Source organism: Ambystoma mexicanum, chromosome 6p (genome assembly GCF_040938575.1).
Source record: "Ambystoma mexicanum isolate Mex_15411 chromosome 6p, UKY_AmexF1_1, whole genome shotgun sequence".
Classification (NCBI taxonomy): Eukaryota; Metazoa; Chordata; class Amphibia; order Caudata; family Ambystomatidae; genus Ambystoma; species Ambystoma mexicanum.
Genome location: NC_090935.1, coordinates 1,501,332,715 through 1,501,355,465, shown reverse-complemented (window position 1 = coordinate 1,501,355,465; position 22,751 = coordinate 1,501,332,715). Strand labels below are relative to the sequence as shown.

At 45.9% G+C, this 22,751-nt stretch overlaps 1 protein-coding gene across 1 annotated transcript in view; it reads right to left on the bottom strand.

Annotated features, from left to right (window-relative positions):
• ANXA3 (annexin A3) overlaps nt 1-22,751 on the bottom strand; it is a 542,330-nt gene that overhangs the window by 374,573 nt on the left and 145,006 nt on the right. Inside the window, exons 5-6 of the mRNA XM_069626342.1 lie at nt 10,568-10,681; nt 2,635-2,725 (exon numbers count right to left, since the gene is read on the bottom strand). Coding sequence (XP_069482443.1) covers nt 2,635-2,725; nt 10,568-10,681 — 205 coding nt within the window. The remainder of the gene's footprint in view (nt 1-2,634; nt 2,726-10,567; nt 10,682-22,751) is intronic.

Genomic DNA, 22,751 nt, shown 5'->3' with positions numbered 1-22,751 from the left:
TTCGCGCCACTCCACTGCCCGGCCACTAAGAACTGCCCAGACTAACTGCCTTACTATCCCCAGGTTTAAGCTCCAAAAAGCCGGAGGCACCAGCTTCCCTGTCCTAGCCTCCAAACTTTGGAATACCCTCCCCGCTGCCATCAGAGCTGAAGACTCCTTCAACACCTTCAAGAATAAAACCAAATCCTGGCTCTTTGACCAGCAATAGTTGTGTCAGACATTTGTCCTGCTTACCCAGCCAGCCTGTTCCCTTACATGATTTCCGGGCTGCTACCCTCCCAACTACCTCAGGGATACTTCCTCTGCTGAGCCTAGGGATACTGTACCCTGTGTAATATTTGTAATTATTAAGTTTGTTTTTTGCTGTTTTGACACACTTTTATTGTAATTTATATCCCTGTATGTTCCTTTCTTGCAACCTTGTACAAATTGCGCCCTGATGCCCCTGGGCCTGTGGGTTTGCGCGTTATAAATAAATACAAATACAAATATGCAGCTGGAGTTGGTGTGTTATACAATCTTTATGCAAAGGGGACTGGATTTAGGGTGGAAGTAGGAAGTGTTGTTCAGGGAGCCTTTTTAAACAAATGGTTAAGTGAGGGGGCTCCTTCTCCTGGGATTGAGGACACGTATCAGGACCTTTAATCTGTGTAGAAGGGAACCTGGCCTTCATGCTAGTCAGTTTCCGGAATCCGAGCGGTTTTGTTCCCTGGGCCCCTGGGGTCTTTGGATCTCTGATGAGGTCTACAAACCACTTGGGGAGAGTTCATACATGTGGACTGTCTTCTCCTGGACCGTTTCGGGAGAAAATTCCTTAACCTTTGACTTTTGCCTTTGAAATTGTATGGTTATCATGGGATGCAGCAGAAAGAGAGATATGCAGAGTAGTCAAGTAAGCTTGTTTCCATTTTAATGTTGTGCTTTTTTCTCTTTCTTGTACTAACTTCTCAAGTGATACACATGAAGGTCCTGGAGGTCAGGGTCTGCAGTTCTATCTTGCTATATGTTCCTGCATGTTTGCTGAGGACCACTTCGTACTGCATTTGTTTTGCTCTTTCCTTATGCATTGGACTAAGACTGCTGGTAAAGTATGTGCTAGTCCCCATACTCACTAGGATATAGCTTTGTCTGGTAGGCCTATGGGATAACATGCACTTGTTTTCAGGCACAACTAGCTCTGGTTCTCGACAACAGCCTGTCCTGACATAACACTCAATAAGGCTCATTGCTAGGACTTCATTTCAAAGCAGCAGGGACTTCTCCCACGCCGCCCCGAACAAGAGCAACAGAGCCTGGGGCAATGACAAAACACAGCTCCAACAACTGACAGTCAAACCAGCCTTATGAAAGGGCCATGCATGCATAGCGCTATTGGGGTGTCTTTCAAACCTTCGTCAATATTCTCTCTACCCTACTGTGGTTCACTGCATTCACTTTTTTACACAGTCAATCCTTGGCTTTGCCAGCCTTGACAGTTGGCCTATTAGTTTCAGGTTTTTTCACCACGGATTGCAGGGTGCACCGAAAACATGGTTAGTGATCATTCGGGCACACTTACTGTACTTCCAGGACACATCCCACAACCATGATTCCATTAATTCTACTATCTCCTTAAAAGGTTACTAGAAACCGATATTACTAGAAAATGCCGGTTACCATAAAATTTCCCCTTTTCCCTCTTTCGAGATAAACATTGTTTGGTCAACTGCCTACAATTACAAATGCACCTTTACTCAATCCCATCCCCCCAAATCAAACCCATCCCATCTTCCAAATTTGTTAGCTCTACACACCACTTTCCTATTCCTGCTTCCCACTCACCCTCACGTTTGCCCCTTTCCCTTTCCTTCCTCCACAGATTATGGTACAGTTACTTCTGTGGGAGCTGAACAATAGACCGATTTTTCACATGAAGTACCGGCCCTGTAAGATCACTTTGTGATTGGTGCAGTATGAACACTTAAAAAAAAACATAACCCAACTCCCAGGAACTCACAGAAGATTTTTGTTGTGAAGAAAAGAGAATGCTGCTGGTTCTTCTCCAAAATATTTAACTTTTCAGGATAAAGGGGGTGCAATACGGAAACTGGAAAGCAGTGGTTTGTACACTAGTTTTCCAATACAGACCATGGTCATGAATATGGGATCCAGGAAAATGAGCTATACCACTTGTCGGGTTATTTCAAAAGGACAGGTTGCCTAAATCTCTTGTCATTCTCTTCACCAACCACACTTCGGGTAAACCTACCTGTCTAAAGCCCCTAGTGCTTACTTGGGGCTGCAAGACAAAGGGGGAATGGTTCCATGCAAATCTCTTGAATAATGAAATGCAAAAGAGTCGGGAATATTTAGGTTTTGATGCAATCTGTGTTGGGAGTCCAGCAGCAAGTGGGCGATAAAGTGATACATCATTAATTTGTTGTTCTGAAACATTAATGCATGTATTTTAGAATCACCCCTTATGTTGAATACTTACCTCACCCCCACTTGTCAGCCATCCGAGACAAATTCATATTTTTATTTCTCATTTTATGAAAGACCAGCCAAATTAAGTGTTTTATATGGTATGTTGGAAGTAGAGAAGATATTGGATGCAATCAATTCTTAGTTGATTTATTTAAAAACAACATTTACCTGTGTAATATGCTTGGGATATCTCCTTCATTTGTTTGGCACTCCTTGAAGCCATGATCTCTGTAAGAGCATGTTCATTTGTTCCAGAACCCTGAAATAAATACATTACAAGTTTATGTAAGGAAGAAAAACAAAGGGCACTGTGACGAATCTGAGGATGTTGTTCCTTCTCCGCAGCCTGGCGGGAGATGTTTCCCATGGGGCCAGGGTGGTACGTCCACAGTACGATAATCCCCCTGGGCATAGTGCACAGGAGGTGGATCATATGGGAGAGGAAGTCCCTTATGGGATTAAGGACGAAATTCCCCAGAGAACATGTTATAACCCTTCTCTTCCACAGCGCTCTGCTTTGCAAAGTCCTACACCTTCATAATCCCTGCCCCCTGTTCCAGTCACCTGAGGCCAATCCCCGGGTGCCACTTTTTCCTTTTTCCGAACATGGGGAGGCAACAGGGAGTCTCTCCCTGTTGCCTCCCCTACCCCCACCCCAACTGCCCTGCAGGACTGGAGCCTTGCGCTCGGTCTGCATTATCTTCCCGTCTGGCCGCCGCCATTGAAATAGAAAAGGGGCTAGGTCCCTATTAGGCTGGCGGCAGCCATTTTGCAACATGCTTTTTACAGAGTTTTTTTCTCCGACAGGAGATGGTCTCGCGCAGAGGTGATCTCCCATTGGATGAAAAAAAAAAAAGAAATTAAACTATCTGCAACTCTGTAAATCCCGGGGTGCGAATAGCTTTCACGCCCGGCTGGGCCTACCAAAGCTTGGGCAGGTGGGCCATTAAAGCCCATGTCCGCCCCCCAGCTGGGCGGGAAAGCTACAACAATCTAGAAGTTTGTTATTGAAGAACTTTTAGCAGCACAAAGGGAGAAGAACATATCCCTTCACTTTAGTGTTCTGTTATTGTGTGAGGGTCAAAGCTCGGTTTTTGGACACGACGGTGACTAACGTTTTAGTTGACATCCCAACTTATTCGTTAGATTGTTTTGAGGCAGGGAACCCCTCTTAGAACTACGGATAGAGAGGTGATTTTCAGACCCTGTTTTTCATCTAATAAAGCTTTATAGCCCAAGGAATGTCACTGCTGTGTTTTAGCCTCTCTTCTGACCCATACAGCACACAATACCACTACTATCCCATTAAGACTAACAAATGGGATAATTACCACCCAGAATCCTTCCTTCCCACTTATATAAGAACCATGGTCACTCATTCAAGCCAGTGACAAATACAGATATGAACTCAATCTATGAACAAACCTCAAGGTTTTGCCACTTGTGATCCAGTTGACCTGGCCACCCCTCTGTGCCTAGCTGGACATGTCTGTGTGTACTGCATTTGTTTCTCTGTATTGTGTTCTTGATAGACCCATACTTGTGGATATATATTAAGAATACTACAAGCAAAAACAATACCTACATTTGAAACAAACTTTGTCATGCATTGATGAAAAGGCTTGGAAACGCGGCAGATGGTGACTTTCGTGAAACAAATAGGGGATTAGAGATGCTGGCCTTTATGTTTGCAGGCATTGCCTTCTCGAATGCTAGGACGTGCTCTTGCCTCCATATAATACTGGCACAAGTATTTTGCCAGTATAGTCACCTTGTGCTTGGTGAGTCCAAATAGAGGATTCAGTGGGTAGTGTAAGGAAGACATGGTATCAAACAGTGAAGACAGACACGTGATCACAGTTCAAGGGTGTTTATTGAACTTCAATGGGTTGGTAGACCGCTCATCTAACCCTAAATCTAAAGATGGGAGCAAGCTACGGCCATTAAATAATAATAATGCAGTCCTAATAGAGTGTCAAAATAAAAGTCCCTATACTAATAGACATATTGCTAATCCTTACTTCTAAATACCAAATAGTGTGGGATAATGTATGCAAAAGAAAAGTGTTCAAGAAATATGTCGGGATAGTTGAGCAGTTGGCTCTCCCCCCCCCCGGCCCTCCCTCCCTGTTTTCAGCACGGGGCAAGGCTTCACGTGCGGGCTTCACACACACTCTGGCTTCTTATCCACGAGGGCCTTCCGCCAAAGTCTCTCTCACAATGACAGTCTCTTATTTGCAGAGGGCCTGATGTAACAAACAAAACACAAACCTTCCTTTCCTTTGTCAGGGTTTTCACTTTCACAAATTCAAGACACTTCCCCCTTCTTCAGGCTCGGACCACAGGTCCCCCTAGTCCGGGCTCAGATCCCTCGTGATACCAGAATCGAAGACTTACGAATGTGCAATGGGTTTTGCTTAAACCGTTGCACGACCACTTCGATTCCCTTCACAAAATGTACACTTCACATCAATCTTCTACTTTCCTTTCTCTTGTCAGGATACCGTGCAGAAACCTTCGACTGAGCACATTCACAGTGCCGAACCATGCTCTCAACGGCATAGTATCTTTCCTTTTAATGTTCAAATATTCACCAACAATTTAGCTTCACTCATGTCTTTCATCACATGCGTTTAACAATGTTCTTTCCAGCACTCTTTTTACAATGTTGCTGCTTGCAACCATGACTTCAACACAGAGCGGTCTGGCATCGGCCTCCCCAACTCACTGGCTGTGTTGTTCTCAGTCGCTTCTTTGTTCTTGGAGCCAAGGACGATACCACGGCATCTGCTGCTTCACCCCACCTTGGTCAGTTACGCGGGAGGACCCTTGGTATCTCTGACACACAATGCAGGATTCTTCAGCCTGGTTTCCTGGTCTGACGTTTTATGCCTTGAAGTTTTCTTGAAAATACTGGCTTCTTGACAACAAGGTCAAGGTTGTTGACGACCCTTGGTATCTCTGACACACAATGCAGGATTCTTCAGCCTGGTTCCCTGGTCTTACGTTTTATGCCTTGAAGTTTTCTTGAAAATACTGGCTTCTTGACAGCAAGGTCAAGGTTGTTGACCATCTCACAAACCTATTGTGCCTGGCCGTCTTTCTCCTCTCGTTCAGCTGCCAACTCGAGTGTGCTCTCATGCTTCGCCTTTTATTCATGTGGGGAAGTGTAATGGAAGTAAAGTGCGAGTGATTGTTAGGCAAGATTGGGGGCAGTACCCTTTGGGAGACTACACCAATCGTGTCCTCCTGGCAATAGGTAACCCAACCTTTGCTATACGTCTGTACTACACAGGTTGGTAGTGTGGCTGAGCAGCCAGGCTGGTCTCAAGAGGGGTCAATCTGAGCACTAGGGTTTTTACACAGAGCTTCACAGTGACAAGTATTCAAATAAACTCTTACACTCAAGGTTTCGTGATTTAACAATTATTAATTTAACAGTCAGTTGAATAAGCCTTCTTTAGAAGGGAGAAAAACATGTAACACTTTAAAATGTACTTCAAAACACACTCTTAGTTTCTCTAATCAGATGATACCCATTGGGGATGGCACACAGACACTTCCTACACCCTTAGGTGACTTAAATAGCTAGGACACTGTGGACATTGATTTATCACTGGTGCATTTAGATCAATACTGAGTTTGGTGCAAAGGTTAGCTAGGGGAATAAAACAAAGGTTAGCAAATAATTCATCAACTGGTAAACGCTCCAATGCAAAGTAAATGAACCCTTTCCTGGGGGAGAGGCAAAAGCACAAAGTCAGAGGTAAGAGTCTCTCAGGGAGCCAGGACAGCCAATGGTAATTGAGCAAAGTCTAGGGGAGATGGAGATCTTCTTGCAGGTAAGTAAAAGTCTTGCACAATGTTTTTAGAAATGTTTGTAGAAATGAAATCACTGAAGGGCCACCAGCTGGGATTTTTGTGAGGGGCAAAGCTGCAAGCAACTCTGCAAAGGCAACCAAGACAAGTCTCAACTGAGAACTAGTAAGGTTACACGACAGGAGGTAAGCCCTCTAAGTTTTACAGTACCTTTGGTTAGAAGAAAAATTGCTTCCAGCTGGCTTCTGTTCCTGTGTAGGTCTGCAGATCCTGTGTTCCTGGGCCTCAATCGTGGGGACAAGAGGGAGGACGTCTGGGGATTCCTCCACTACAACTGGAAGGTCGGTGGCAGCAATGGGCAAACTTCAGATCAGCTGCACTTTGCAGTTTCAGCTCCTCGCGTCTCTCCAAATAGCACCACTGCAGGTTCTCGGACACCACTATGGACTTTCCTTGCATCTGGGGTCCAGCACTCTGTGGAAGCGGCTCAGGCTTGGTCAGTTTGCTTGAAGGGAGTCCGGAGGATCTTCATGAAGCTCGGGTCTGACTTAAAAGCGATGCACTCAGTCTGGTGTTCCTCTCCCAGGCACTTTGGTTCCTGCAGCAGCAATGGAAGTACAGCCAGCTCCGAGAGGATGTCCAGACGAGTTTACTTTGGGGTTGATTGGTTCCACCAATCCAACGGGGGAAGTCGTCGGTTCCAGGGCTTCTCTAGTCAAGGCGAATTTGGAGCTTCAGCACAGCATCAGGGCTTCACCGGGAGCAACGGTCCACAAGTTGCAGCAGGCATCTCTTCCAAGTTCTTCTTCGGATTCCTTCGTCCAGTGGTCGACTCTGCCTTCCAAGCAAAAAGCCTTGCCTTTTATGCAGGTTTCTCACATTCATTCGCAGCCTAGCTGTCACTCACACAGCAGGGTGGCTGTCCTTCAAGGACAGCCAGCCGGCCAATCGCCTTTGGGTGCATTCCTGTATCTAAGGGGATTAAGCACCTCCCTCACTTCCTGCCCCTGCCAGACACGCTGGAGCCAGAGGTGCGCGTCACCAGTGAATTACGCCAAAGACCAAATGAACAAATGGACCAAACCTGGTTTGGCGCACAGAGTAAATCTCAAGAAGGAGCTTTCCAACCAAAAATGGCGAAAAAAGAAGACCAGGGCCATTTTGACAAAATGGCCCTGGGCACCCATGGGTGCTCTACTGCAGCTGCAAATGCAGCCCGCGATAGAAACACAATGGTAGGAAAACGTAAAACCACTGGCGTCAGCCATTAATTGTAGAAAGGGTAACATAAAAATGTTACGTGAAAACTAGACAAAGGGGATACTAAGTAACACCTCCCGCACCCTATCGTAAAATAGCGTGTGCTGGGTCTAGAAAGTTACAAAATGTAAGTAAAGTCAATTTCACTTTACTGCTCTTGCAAGCAGGAGTTTTACCCAGAGAAGGTATTTAAACCTTTGGGAAATCTAAGAGAGTTCCCTGTGCCACTGCACTGAAGGTGCTGTCCGTCACAATGTAAAGATGATGCATATGGAGTTTGTCAGACTCCAAAATCAAAAGAAACAGTCCAAATCACAGAAAAATACATGACAGAGTGGGAAAAAAAAGTCTCACTCTCTCCAGGTTAGAAATTAAAAGTCCTAAAGTCCAGCAGTGCTGGGGGTCTCTAAGGTAGAAGGGAATTCGGAAATTTCTGAGAATTCTCCTTAACAGTGATTGTCGATAATTGCCTGACCATAGTATTGGGACAGGCCAGGTTGATGGCTCGGTTGTGAGTCTGTATTCTCCCAGAGCTGGCTGTCAGTGTAAAAGTGTTTGTGCAGGAGAGTGGGTAGGGCAGGAGGGGGTTCGAGTTTATAAATATCCCATCGGGTAGGATGGGGTAGAGGAGTTTCAGGGAACAGAGGGATACCGCGTCTCAACATCCAGTGTCCCACTCCCAGAGGACCCCTCGCCCAAGTAATCCTCACGCACTGGTCCACCCCCAGGGTCTGGATCCAAAGGCGATGGCTGTGCCCTGGCCACCTGAGAAAGAGCGAGAGATCCGCAGGGACTAGCGGGTGAGACACCTTCTGGTTTCTCACATTAGGTACAAGAGCTAATAGCTCTGGTTCTCAGTGGACCATTTGGCTATGTCGGTATCCACTTTTCTTCAAAGAGGGGGTTGGAGGACACAGGTATTTAAAAATGCAGAAACAGTGGCAGCCAATGGAGTTCAGAGGTTTGTAAGAAGACTGGGAGGTCCTGTGCCAAGAGAAATTGAGGCACTCTACAATGTCAGGGCAGTTTCTGCTGGTTAAACTAGAGCTGAAGTGTGGGGAATAAGGGAATACTCTTAGCCAATCAAGAAGGAGAATGCTTTTTTCCCTGTGCCTATTAGTGACCCAAAAAAGTATCCCATGATGTGTGTCTAGACAAAGCTAGGCATTTATCATATTGGTAAATAGGGTTTCACGAATCACAAATCATCCCTTCATAGGGATGTAATCATGGGGATAAGAAAACAATGGAGTACATAAGGGCAAGGCTAATGAATCTGGGCATCGAGGAGTGGCCGCTGATTCCCACGGCCATTAAGAAGGAGGATCTTTTGTTTTAAAGGCAAAATATTGGGAAGCTAAACCAGAGGCTTGGCTCCTGGAAAACTGGCAATCTGCCAGATTAACTCGTGCACTCAGTCTCCTTTGTGGTAATGGAGATTTTAAGGACCTAGGGATATTACCCCCAGGTCCGGGTAACAAATACTGGGAGGTCACTTTATCAAAGTTTCCTGATTTAAAGATGCGACCTGGTTAGTGCCTTAGATGCACAGAATGTGGGAGTGGAGCCAATTGGGCTCAGGCCGATGGATTGGACCAGGTCAAAGTCCCTGCAGGTTCACTTGTTTAAGAACTTAGTACGGCCAACAGTTTGAAAACCAAATTATAATAATGTGGCAGTTGGGAAAGTTGGAGGGTCTGAGTCGGATCAAAGCTGGAAGCGTAGTACAGGTACAGGAAGGTGTGCGAGAGAGGAGAAGCAGTAGGAAAGGAGGAATCGGGCAGAAGACAGGGAAAAGTAAACAATTTGGGGGATGGAGAAGGTCCAGAAACAGAGTAACATTGGAAGAAAGGATGACAAGATTCAGGAAAGGGAGGGTGGTACTGCAGAAGGAGTGACCAGGAAGAGGGAGGGGGAAAGCCAGCTGAGGAGAGGAGTTGGAAATCCAATGTAGGAAGATGGTTACAAGGAGGAGGCGGGAAAAAGAAATAGGTGGACAGTGAGGTGCAGAGTCATCCGGCTTTCGTGGATTAGCAAGATCACAAAAGGCAGTTAAGAACACTAGCCTAGTGGACCACAACCGGTGGGCACCAACTCCGGGGCTCCAGCAAATAGGTGGCTTATAGGATAAGCCAGGAGAGGTAACACAAATGGACAAATCAAATCTGGGTGAGGCTCCCTGTAGAACAAGACAAAGGATAAAGTGATGAGCTATTGCCCCCTGTGCGGCCTAGAATGAGGACTCCATGAAAATCACCCCATAGCAGATGGTAGGGGAAATAAACAGTAAATGGCAAAAAGAATGCCTTCAGTCCAGGAGGACAACCTTCATCTCTGGGATTGTTGCAACAACCCAGGGTCCCTTCAACACTGCATCCAAGGAAATCAGGAAGGGTCTGGGTTTTTGGGGTATGAAGGAAAAGGTACTGACACAGAGTTGGCACTAAATCTCAAACTATTTTTTAACTTAAACCTAAGCTGATGACCCCAGCAGAGTCAGATCTTGAACTTTACAAACATTTCCTCATGTATTATGCTCTTCTGCCCTCACTATATTTACTCCCACTCTGATGTGTGCAGCACAATAAAATGTGTTTTGTTACCCAAAGGTTGCCTTTAGATTCTTCTGTTGATCCCCTTCACCATTGAAGATTGAAGCAGGTGCTCTTTTTTACAATCAAAATATTGTCTGATAACAAATTATTAAGACCATGTCTCCCAAATCGTTCAATTGATCTCATTTCCCTCAAATAAATTGTGCCAATTGGAATAGTCTCAGAACACTTCTATTTTAAGAGGCGAGCAAATTCGTCATTGACCCATATATTTTAGCTGTCTATTCATTTGAAGCTCCTACCTTCCTTTGCTCACTTACACTAGTAAGATACAATTTACATTTCTACTTGTGCTGGACTACTATACAGCCATCGCAGCTTCGGCAGTTAAGACAGTTGAAAGTTGAACTTCTCCAACAATAGTCTTTACAAACAAACTAACAAAAACCATAATTTTGTAAACTTACTTTTATGCATTTCTTTATCTGCTTAGCATCAAAAACAGCAGGTGGCATTACCAGGGAAACCATGAGGTGTTCAAAATTACCAGAAAGATCCCCTTTTAAGTCATCCTTGAGATCCTAGAAAGAAGGAAAGGAAGTGTGAGTTAATACCAGATATAACCTTGATAGAAACCTCAAACAACGGCATGTAACAGGGATATAAGAGACTGGGTATGAGTATGTTAGTGTCCATCTTTAAAAGGTGCTTGTAAAATTATGTTTCAAAAGAATGAACAAGGCAATTTCCTACTTGAGCCAGAACATATTCTCTGTACAGGTGATTGGAATATTTGTTTTCTTCATATCTCAGACTCTGTCACAATCTTTCAGTGACAATGCTGGTTTATCTGTCTCTAGCAGTATGCGTTTTTAAGCTCTGTGGAGCCTACTGTATGCCTCCCAATTTTTCTGTTGTGTCTCCGTTTCTCACTCTCTGTAAATGTTTTAGTACTTCTGCCAGTGTGTCTGTAGCGTTGGTAATTTTCCACCTCTCACTGTGGCCGAGTTGGTATGTCTTTCTTGCTTGTGCTTCAGGTTTTCTGTACAGATCAGTCTCTGTGTTAGCAAAACAATCTTATGCCTGGGTTGTGAGGGGCAACAACAGTTCTTCATAAAATGTCCATAGGAAAGTACTGACCAGCCCCCACAACTTGCAGAGTTTGTTCCGAAAGGAATTTCAGTAAGTTCAGTGAAATAGTAAAACTAGTTATTTGTTCTCAGAACGTCCACTAGGAGACGGTAGAAAGAACTAAAAGGTGAAACAGTAAAACTGCTTTCTACACCACTGTAAAATGCCTATGTTGTGGCTAAGGTCTTTGGACCGATACTAGATACTAAAAGTCAAAGCATTGAACTGGAGCACTGTCAGAATGCATGGGATTCTTTTAGATCACCCCCATGTAAAATGAATAGGAGGAAAAACCCTTAATTGTAGAATTAGTGCTGTACATGTTCCCACCTCCAATACATCTAGGTATCAATCAGTGATTAGGCAAGTTCAAACGGTTGTATACGAATTGTTTGAGTCATATTTGTTCGAACAACAATTGACCTTTGCACAATTGACCGAATTTCGAAGGTCAATTGTTACACATATGTGGGGGGGAACCCCTGCAACCCCCACCCAAATCATATATGGTCAATTGTGCAAAGGTCAATTCGGACCCTTGTAATTCGGTCAATTGTGCATTCGAACAATTTGGGTAATCCCGTTCAGACTCCCCGTGGCAGAGCTCTTAAGAAAACCTTGGCCATGCGTGAGAAGGCCACCCAGCCCTGTTCTTACCTGGACTTCTGGGACGTGTAGGTTTCCTAAATTATAAACAGGAAAGAAAAAAACGACAAATCCCATAATTCAAAGGAAAGAAACAGGACTGGACACTTAAGATTTCTGCACTAGTCAGGCTTCCTTCTTCACTGACTTGGACTAAATATGACCAAATATACCCAAGGTCCTTTACAGCTTGGGCTCCCATTGTACCATCAATAAATGCCTCACTTGGTCTCGTTTGTATAGCTGTACACAAGGAAGGTGGTGTTGCACACATCAAAAGGTAAAACAGGCTATACAGTACTGTGGACAATTACTTACTATCTGGAGAGGAGGGTCAGCATTTGCTGTGAACATAACTCATTACAAAGACAAATACCAATGATGGAAACACATCCACATCTTTGGAAGGAGACAGCCATGAAGGATAATGATCAGCAGTACGTCTATCAAGTCAGTGAGTAGGTTTTAAATTAAGCATTACATCTGTGCAAAAACAGTGGACTAAATTTAGAACATTAGTCTTTTGTTCATCTCGTGTCTTGATCCCATTGGAAGAGCTGAGGAGGGTTCTGGGAAGCTGGCCTAAAAACGCACCCAGACTACTGATATGAAAGCAGGCAGGAATGGGATTTCCAAAGGCCTCCTCAAGGCTTACATCCTCCATACATCAACTGCACAGAGATACGTCTCTTTATGAACAAAGTGAAGATGCTTTTCCCCTACTCCCAAAGCCTGTCCAACAGTTATTTATGAGGCCAGTAATAACCTTCCATGCCCATGAAAATAACGAGAATGATTGGACTGTATAGAAGACACACTATTGCATATATTCACTGCTGCTCAGTGAGGCCGGACTCAACAGAACAAGACCTCAGCATGGTGAGCATCAAGACTCCCGCACAACAAAGTTGCCATTGTGCCTGCTTACCATTCACAGCAAGAAATGTTTGGGAAAATATTGCACAACACTCGGAACAGCTGGGGCCATCAGAACCTCAGAGCACCAATGCGGAACAGCACACAACAGGGGGCACTTGTGTCAGACTTCAAATTAGCTGGCAGGCCATGGCCAGACTCAGCAACTTGAGGCAAAGGGACAGATGGGATAGATTACCCAATTAAGGTAATAAACACACCCAAAAGGAGCGTCCATTGAGCCAAACCAATTTAAATAAATTGAAGTGTCTCTAGAAGATTCTAGGGTTTTATTGAAATAGAAATCAGCATAAAGTGCAGCAACTTCTCTTTTCATCAAAGAATAGTTTTCATTATAATGACAGGCAGATGGTTCAATAAAAGGCAAGGGCTTGAAAAGTGAGGCTAGCGGGGCTTGCGAAGGGCTGTTCCTCTCTCTCTAGTCTAAAAAGTACCCCCTCCCCAAGTATGCTAAAATGTACCTTCTCTATGATGAGCGGTTGTTAAAGACTTTAAGTACAAAGAGGGGTTTCCCAGCCTCAACAAAACTAAAGGATGTCTGTCAGAATGTCCAAAGGAAAGTTCTCTGTCCAGTGTCCAAATCGTAGCCTGACCCTTACACGCTAAACTAAAGATAAAGCGAAAAGGGAAATAGTCTTGTCTTTCAACTGGTCATCTGTAGCGCTTTTCAAAAGATGCAAAAGAAATAAAAAAACAAAGTTCCACAAGTCTCAGAAGACTATTCCCTTGCCCCGAGTTTCTCATGTTCTTTACAGTTCCGTTTCAAAGGGTACAGTTCTTCCCTTGATCTCTTTCTCACTTTCACAATTCCAAGAAGTTATTTCTCTAATCTTGGCTCCTCAGATGTGCAATCCCAAAGGGAATGACTCCCCTCCATTGGTTGCAATGTTCACAGTACACAATTTCCAATCGCTAGGGGAATGCCTCCCTTCCCCTACGGACAATGATCAAGTTCCAACTCCAGGGGGATGACTCCCTTCCCCTGGATTTCACACGCTCAAGAGGACGAGTCCCTCCTCTTGATCTCTTCAGTTTAAAATGTAGATTCTTGGCAAGTCCTATTTCAGTATGGTACACTGCCCTCCACTTCCAAACACTTGCCTAAACACAACTGGGTGCAGGTCCTAGTCTTGCAATCAGTTTCCCTAGTGTACTCTCATGCCAGGACTTTAACATACAACAGTTCCACACATTTATATTTTCTTCACTGAAACATTGGGTCCTCAACCCGCTTTCACTTGCTCCCTTCTACAATCGACTGGGCGTCTCAGCTCATATGCTCGGGTTCACCAGTTAATGTAATTTTCCTTCAATGGTGTGCAGTGTATGCCACAAAGCCCTCCCGGCATCCTATGTCCCCTTTCTGGGCTTAACGGTTTCTCCTGGCTGCTTCGGTGTTCTCTGCAGTCTGCAATTGTCCCAGCGCCTTGCTTCCTCCTCTTGCAGACATCTTGTCGGCTCTCCGGTATCCATGAAGCCTCAGCCTTCGTTCCATGGATTCCTCTGCTCTTGGCCTATACGTGGTGAACGACTGGACTTCCTTGCTCCGCCCTGCAACTTGCTTCTTCACGGTTTCCCGACCTGCATCAGGTGTAGTGGTTCTCTAGGTTACTGCACCTACTGTTTTTAATCACCACAGCACCCATCGGATCATTCCAACAACTAGAACGCATCTCTGGCTTCAGCACTCTGCATTGCTCTAGTGCGCTTCTTTGTCTCAAGTCATTCCACTACAAGGGTATGAAATAGCCTTTTTGTCAGTCTGGACTGGATGTTCTGGTTTTATATTACAGTATGCCATATGGGATTGGGAAATTAACGGGTTGGTGTCATACCGCGAGTGGAAAGGAGGATACCATGTTCCAGCTAGTGAGTCCACCTCCTTCCCAGGAGGGTTTTCTCCCCCCATACGGTCCTCCCTTAGACAGCCACCCCCATGGTTAGGATCAGGTAGCAGCTGCCTTTCTCTGACCATATGAGGAGAGAGTTTCCCCGGAGAGGCAGTGATGGCATTGCTAGATTCCCACCTCCCTCAGGGATTTCCTAGACTAAACCTACAGTATTAATGATGTTAATTTTAAAGGGATTGGAGGGTTGTGCCTTACAAAGCTAAAGCTTCAACTGGTGGTCTTCCTCCCAAGATGTCCCTCTCCACAGATCTGATGACTATTCTCCACTCACTACTCTCCTCCGTTCAACTCTACACTTTCTCTGCTACTCCTGCGTTTCTCTACTCTGTCCCACCAATGTCTCTCACTCCTATTACCTGCCTTCACCCATCAATGTTATAGCTCCCTCCAATACACTACTACCAGTGCTCCAGATGGGATTTTGAAATGCGAGTGTTTAACTGCCTATTTTTAAAATTAGGAGTAAAAAAGTAAGTCCCATACCCAATGGAAAGAGTTTAAGCAAATATATATATTTTTTTTAACTGTAAAGCAATTGCACAATTTGATTTCATACACATTAAAAATATACATAACCTCTTCAGTTTTGGGAGTAATAGTAGAGCTGGAGGTCACAAGGGGGCGCAGACAAGATGGCTGCCCCCCACAGTCAAGCTCCTCTCCACAGAGATGAATAAGGCCCTGGACCCCTTACTTTCTCCCGGGGGCCTGTAACAGTGACTGAGAGCCCCACCACAGAGGAGCAGGTGAGGGGAGGGTCTGGCGGTGGACTCCCGACCACATTGACCACTAGATGAAACTCAAGACAGAGGCGATCCCGGAAAAGGAAACAGAGCGGCGAACGGAGCATGGTCACTCAGAGCTCACCATGTCTGATGGGGAGCCACAGCCTGCCTAGGATTGAAGAAACTAGGCGGCCATCTCGCCTCAACGGTACCGGCCTCCCCTAATGACACACGGGAGGTGGTGGTAGTGATTGGGCATAGCGATCAGGGTGGAACGGAGGGATGCCCTTCTACCTGAGGGGCAGCAGAGCTTCCATGGTGCGGTGTCGGGAAGGCCGGTGTTCCCCATCCAGCGGCCTGAGCCTTCGCGCTGTGCCGAGACCAGTTTGGCGGGCTGTGTGAGCTTTGAAAGCCAGGATAACGAGGCTCCTCATGTGGTGGAGCCCTGCAGCAGGGGTCAATTAAAGCTAGCACAACCACCCCCTCCTCCCCCCTCATTCGTGCTGCAGGAGGTAATGGAAACAGCGTCGGAGACACCAAAGGTGTAAAGGGGGTCAGCGAAGTGAAGTGCGGACGAGAAAGTCTCTCCTCAGTTCACACCATCTCAGGGGGCGGGGGGAGACAAAAGGCTCACAAGAGCGATGACAGGAGGGCATCCCACAGGAAGACAGAGGTCTGGACATATCACAGTGGTGGTAACCGGGACCTATGTGAGACTACCAGTCATTTTTTCACACAGGTTGGCAAGAGCTGTGATTTGAGGTGTGGAAAACTAAGAAGGCCCGGGAAGACACCCAGAGTGGAAGAGGAGAAGTTGTGACTGGAGGAAGACAAGTTGATATTCCCCTCTGTACCTGGGTGAGGTGAGGGAAAATTCAGCCCTTCCCTGCAACTCCCAAGATACTGAGTGACTGGCATAGAGGAAAGTTTTGTCTTGTCACCCAGAGACCTGCTGAGGGGTTCCATATTGAGGCATACATCTGGAATAAACTGTCACAATTTCCCTTGAACACTTGCACTTGGTAGCAGTTAAGTATCATGGCCAAGGACTCTCCGATGAGTTGGAGAGAAATACTCCAACACTCAAAGAACCAATTTGCCACCAGAGATGTTGGGGACTGGAAATCGCTCAATCCCTTCCGCGATGGAAGACAAGAGAGCTACAAAGAGTGACATATGTGAGAAACCAGAAGGTGTCTCACCCACTAGTCCCCGGAGATCTGTCATCCAGGTGGCCAGGACACGGCCATCGCTTTTGGATCCAGTTCCTGGGGGTGAAAAGCAGTGTGGGCAGGATCACTTGGGTGAGGGGTCTTTGGGGACTGGGAGTGGGACACCAGACGGTGAGACACGGTATCCCCTTCCTTATAACACCTTTACCCCATTCTACCATTTAGGATATTTAGGAACTCTACCCCCCCCCCCGACTCCCTTTTACAACACTTACACTTTCTCACCGACAGTCGCTCTAAGGGAAAACAGACTAACACCCGAGCCGTGTACCTGCCGTGTCCCAATACAATGGTCAGGCAATTAATGATCATCCCGCTCACCTGACTTCCATTACACTTCCCCACACGGATAAAAGGGTGAGCACGAGAGCACACTCTGGATGAGACAAATTACATGAAAAAACAGCAGTTCCAAGATGGCAGTTTAACCAGAAGAGAAAGACGGCGGCAAAACAGAAGGGGGTCGCAAGGAGGAAAGTTCCCTTGACCTTTCCGACAAGAAACTGTTACTTTCACAAGACCTCGAGAGAAAGCTTCAGACCAGGAAACCAGGCTGAAGAATCCTGCATTGTGTGTCGGAGGTACCCGGGGCTCTCCCGCATCAGTAATCAAGGCAGGGAGAATCTCCACAGACTGTGGTACTGTACTTGGCTCCAAGAACAAAGCTGCCTCAGTGAAAGCAACACAGCCGGTGAGTTGGGGAGACCGATACAAGACCGGTCTGTGTTGAAGCCAAGGTTGCAAGCAGCAACATTGTATGGCGAGTGCTGGAGAGACCCCCCACTGCAGGACGATTTGCAGTGCAAAGGCCCCTCGAGAGGGAGAAGTCCCTTTGAAAGGAGGAGAGATCCAGAATCCCAAAAATTTTAGAAGATGAATACCCTCTCCATAGGAAAAGGTGACTGGGTGGTTCCCTCAGTGAGAGGGTACATTTTTCGGGTAAGGGGGGCTGTCCCAGTGGACAGGCAATAGGGGCCTGGCAAAAGCAACTGCTGATGGGAGCGGTACGGCGGACATTGATCAACATTGAGAGGCCTCTATGTGGGGTGGGCCCGGTGTTGCAAAGAAGAGAAACCATGGGTAAAACAGGGGCTCGGAGGGAGAAGGGAGCGAGAAGGTTGGGAAGGGGGCGAAGCATTAGGGACAAACAAAGGGTGGGATTCAGGTCACAAGCGTGTAGATTGTTGGTAAGAAGTGGGAGAGGGGCCGTACTGGTGGCCCAGCTTGGTCATGAGAAGGCAAATGAACGGTCAGAAGTTAAAGATGCAATACGACTGGGGCAGATTATCTGAGCATGTTTTAGGTCTACTTGGACAAAAATATTCGACTTTTTCACATTTGACCAAATTGTCATTGGTCTTTTTTTGGTTGAAAACAAGTGAGACCCTCCCGCCCCCAAACCCCCACCCACAAATTCCCTTACCTCCACCCCACCCTTATATATACTAACATTTGACCGAATTCCGACCAAGAAAACTATGAAAACAATTCGGTCAAAAGTAAAAGGTCAAACGTTTTTCAAACAAGTAGACAAATACCACTGAGCATCACCTTCTAGTATGGGCATTAGGGGGCTGAACTCCCCTGCCAAAAGGTTGATGACAATACGTGAATTCCAAAGGTTACGGCTTGGCGTCCTTTGCTTACAGGAAACTGGATTAGGGGGGACAGAGTATGGGGATAGAGAAGGTGTACTATGCCTCAGAACAGACTAAGAAGAAAGGTGTATCCATCGGGTGGAATCAGTGGAGAAGATTCCAAGGGACCCAGAGGGGCAGTACAAGTTTTTAAAGGGCTGTTACCACGGTGCTAAGACTACGAAGGGGCGGTGTACTTCCCCAGCGCCACACAGATACCCTTCTGCATTGGATCTGGCTGCGAAAATCAACTCTTTGTGGAAGGGGCCCCATTTATAGGTAGCAATTTCAACATGGTGCTGGATGCTGTAAGGGATAGGAAGTGAATGAAGCGGTCAGGGACACCCCAAGGTCAGAAGGGGGATTCCTGCTGGTTCAGTGAAATTAACCACGAGTTGCGGATGTTAGATGCATGGCAACCAGAGGGCAATGAAGACCACACACCCGCCCCCCATTACTCTGCAGAACACTACTGATATTTGCGAATAGACCTCATCCTGGTGGATTCCATGGTGAGAGGGTGGATGCGGAATGTGGGTCCCTCTCCGGAGTCCTTGTCCCGAAGAGGGAGAGAATCACCTTTTGGGGACAAGGACTCCCGTTCCGTCAAGGAACTCCCTAAATCCCTTTATGAAGAACCGTTCAAACCAAATGGGCTTCAGGAGAAACATCCGCCACAAGTCAATGTTTGTTATTGTAATGTCACAGCAACTCACCATCAGACAAACATACTGAGAAGGATACCAAAAATAAAGATTACCCAGTGGTTGGCAGCCAACCATGCTGCGACTAAGAAGATTGAGCGAGTAAGGAAGAGCGCGAATGAGAGAGAAAGGACTATAGTTCTACACTGGGGAGGGATCAGTACTTCCCCCCTTAAAACAGAAGGACAACCAATGTATGTTGGTGGAACCTGGGAGGTTCAAATCTGGCAAGAGACCAGAGGGCCATGGAAAGTCCTCGGCCGAGAGGACGCTGGCAGCCACGAGGCGGAAGAAGCACAGAGAGGCAGAGAGCAAAACTGTGAAGGCCTGAGAACGAGAATCGAGGCAGTGGCGTGACCCCGTCGAGTTGAACAGGCTGGTCCTCAAACAACGGCAATACCGCAATTGGAAAGGCTCTCCACAGCCACGCACTAGTGCTGGAAGAGAGACTGCACGCTAGACGTGCAGAAGAGACGAGAGGCAGGATGACCCCACAGGAAGAACCGGTGATGCCAATCCATCAGAATCTAGGAATGTGAGCGGGAGACCCGGGAGGGGAACACGGCAGGAAGAGCCTCAGGAGACTAATCATACTCGTCCCAGTAGTTACGAATACCTTAAAGAGGGCAAAGGACAGTTCATTAAGTCCATGGAGTGGTTGAAGCATAATCCAAAGAAAAAAAAGCCATCTAGAGACACTGCAAGATTCTGAAGGTGATAAGGGTCAAACCCTTATTGGGAGAACCCAAGCATTAAAGAGGAAGCGAAGCAGAAAAGGTGTAAAAATCCCCTAGAAGATTTAACAGATTTGATTCACATGGTTACCAAGAACTATTTGAAAATAAACTATTAAGGCTAGAAGAAGCCTGTCCAGGAGAAGGGAGTCATTATCCTCGGAACCTTTCTTTTTCTTTGGTATTTAATTAGCGGTAGGGTTAGAATAGGATAGCTTTTTGAAAGAGGATAGATCATTACTTGGAACCGCGATACTGATACTAAGGCCCATAGTTTGTTTTATCCGGACAGATAGGCCTTTTCTTACGATTTTAATAAAAAAGATTTGTAAATTGTAAAATGCTAGCATTTGGTCTGCCTCCTTCTTCTGACCTACAACATGTGGTTTGGGTCCTAACTTCCAGTAGTGTGACAGTTTCCCAACCACCAGAGTCCAGGTGAATGGTACTCTGACGGAAGCCTTCAAGTTATCGCGAGGCACAATGCCGGGATGTCTATTCTCCCCCCGTCTTTATGCTCTGGCCATTGAACCCATCCTAACATCAGGGGCATAAGGTGCGGGGATCTGGAATTTAAAATATCCCTGTTTGCGGAAGACATTCTGGGACATCTGGAAGACACAGGGCAGACGTTTTGGGAAATGAGGACTATGCACGAGTATATGGAATTTGGCAGGATTGAAGATAAATGTGGCAAATTCAAGTGTTTTACCGATTAAATTGAAGGGGTACAGCCTAGATGACAAGGGAGAGAGACATGGGATGAAGGTAGAGAAGGAGTCTATTAGTTATTTGGATATTAAAATCTCCAGTGGCTCAACGAAAACGCACTTTGACCCTCTTTCTGTGCTTACGATCTCATGGTCAGGTAGGATTACTGCTGAAGCGATTAACCACCTTCCCAGTATGCCAATTTATTTTACATGATCCAGTCTTCATTACCAGAGAGCTTTTTCAGGGAGGTGAATTTTAGGATATACAGGTTTATCTGGCAGGGGAAGAAACCCAAGATCTCAAGGGAGACTCACTATCCCTAATCTAGGAGGAATTTCCCTACCCCAAACAAAACAAATGAGTCCGTCCTGTGTCAAGATGTCCAAACAAAAGTAAGTCTTGTGTCCGTAATCCTATTCTGGCCCTCACACTCTAAAATAACTAAGGTGTAAAGGGTATTGTCTCTTGCTTTCTCAAAAATACTCAGATGATCAAGTTCAACACAAAACTTCAAATCCAATGAAAAAGGTTTCCAAATGGACAATGTTCACAGTTCCAGGGAATAGAGTCCTTCCCCAGACTCCTTGTACCTAAGCAACAAGTTCAAAAAGAATAATCAGGTTTCAAAGAGGATAAGAGGATTAATCTCTCCCCCTTGGCGCATTCACTTCTTGGGGAAATCGCTCCCTTGCCCAAGCTTTCTCTTCACTTCAAAATCCTAAGAGTATATTTCTTCCTAAGGACTCTTTTCCTTTGCATACTTTTATAACAATTCACAAGCTCATGGGCAAGGCCTTCCTCCTTTCAACAGTTCACACAATAATCCATACTCTCAGGGGCATGATCCTCCCTTGAGACAGACTACAATATTCACCCATATTTGTCTTCACCGGGTATATTTGTAGTTCAAACATTTAAATTAACTTCACCTGGTATACTTTTCTACCAGGAATTTATTGCACACAAAACTCCCTTTAAGGTAGTGGTTTAACAAACCATTAGTAACCGTTTATACAAATACCTTCACTTCTTTAATGGCTTTATTTTTGATCCCTTCCTGCATTTTTATGAAGCAACACACTTGGTTAGACAACCCGGTAACCCATTGGAGTTTACCAGTATTTTCTGGCCTCCCCTCGCTTGGATTACAATCACTCTGTTATTCCTACAGAGCGGCATACGCTCGCTGGCAACCTGTTAACCCACTTGTGTTCCCTGGGGTTACCGGTTGTCTCCAGCATTCCTTCGCTTCCTTCTGCTTCAGCATAGAGGCTCTGCGTGTGCCCCTTTAAGCGCTGCACATTCACTGTGCCTTCCTTCTGGTGTGTATTTGCTGCTGCTCTCTTCCCCTCAAGTGGTGACCCGTCTGCACCTCGGCTTCTTCCTGGATTCGGGTTTGTCTTCACGTCGCCTGCCATGGTGCGTTTCCTCTCAGCGTGGTGTTCGGCTTTGTTAAAGGTTGCTAGGCAGACCAGCGTCTGCAGCTCTCTCTTAGTCAGCTGTAGCAAGCCTGCATTTAAACTTCTCGACTTGATTATGCTTTTTCTTTCAATTAGATTGCTGCAATGGTCCCCCGGTACTAGTGATCTTTATTACTCTGTCATTCTTTCTCGTGTCAGTCGTGATGGGACACTTTCTTTAATGGTGTTGAGGAAGTGGATACTGAACTTCATCGGGAAGAATCCTCACTGCTCCCTGCCTCCTCCTTGTCCTAGTTGTCAATATATTATCCCTAATGGGATTTTGAGTAATCAAAGTAGATCTACCAAGAGGTTGGGGAAGACTGACGATATGTCATTAAGGTGTGGGGAATAGAAGAAATATCCCTGGAAGTGAATGAGGGGCATGTGACTTTCCCAAATGATGTTATATCTCCCCGAGGGTCAACTCCCCCCAGATGGTCCTCCCTCATATACCGCCCCCCCAGGGTCAGTATCAGGCAGCGGATGCCATGCCCTGGCCAAATAGGGGGAGGTTAGCTCAGGGAAAGGATTGATATCATCAGAGTCACCACACTACCCTTAGGTTTCTGTGGACAGTATGGAGGAAATTGGGGTAGACCATGAAACAGTCATCCTGGCCCTCGCCTCCAAGTTAATTGTGGGGCCCACCTATTGCTTTGAGTTGCATGGGCTTTTGCAAATCCCAATAAAGGTCTGACAGGGGCCTAGAAGAGCGGGACAGATTTTTTTGAAAGCCATATTTAAGGGTTATGATTAAGTGTGTGAGATGTTGGGCACGGATACTATGAGGGTATTTGAATATCTATGGCTAAAGGGTCAC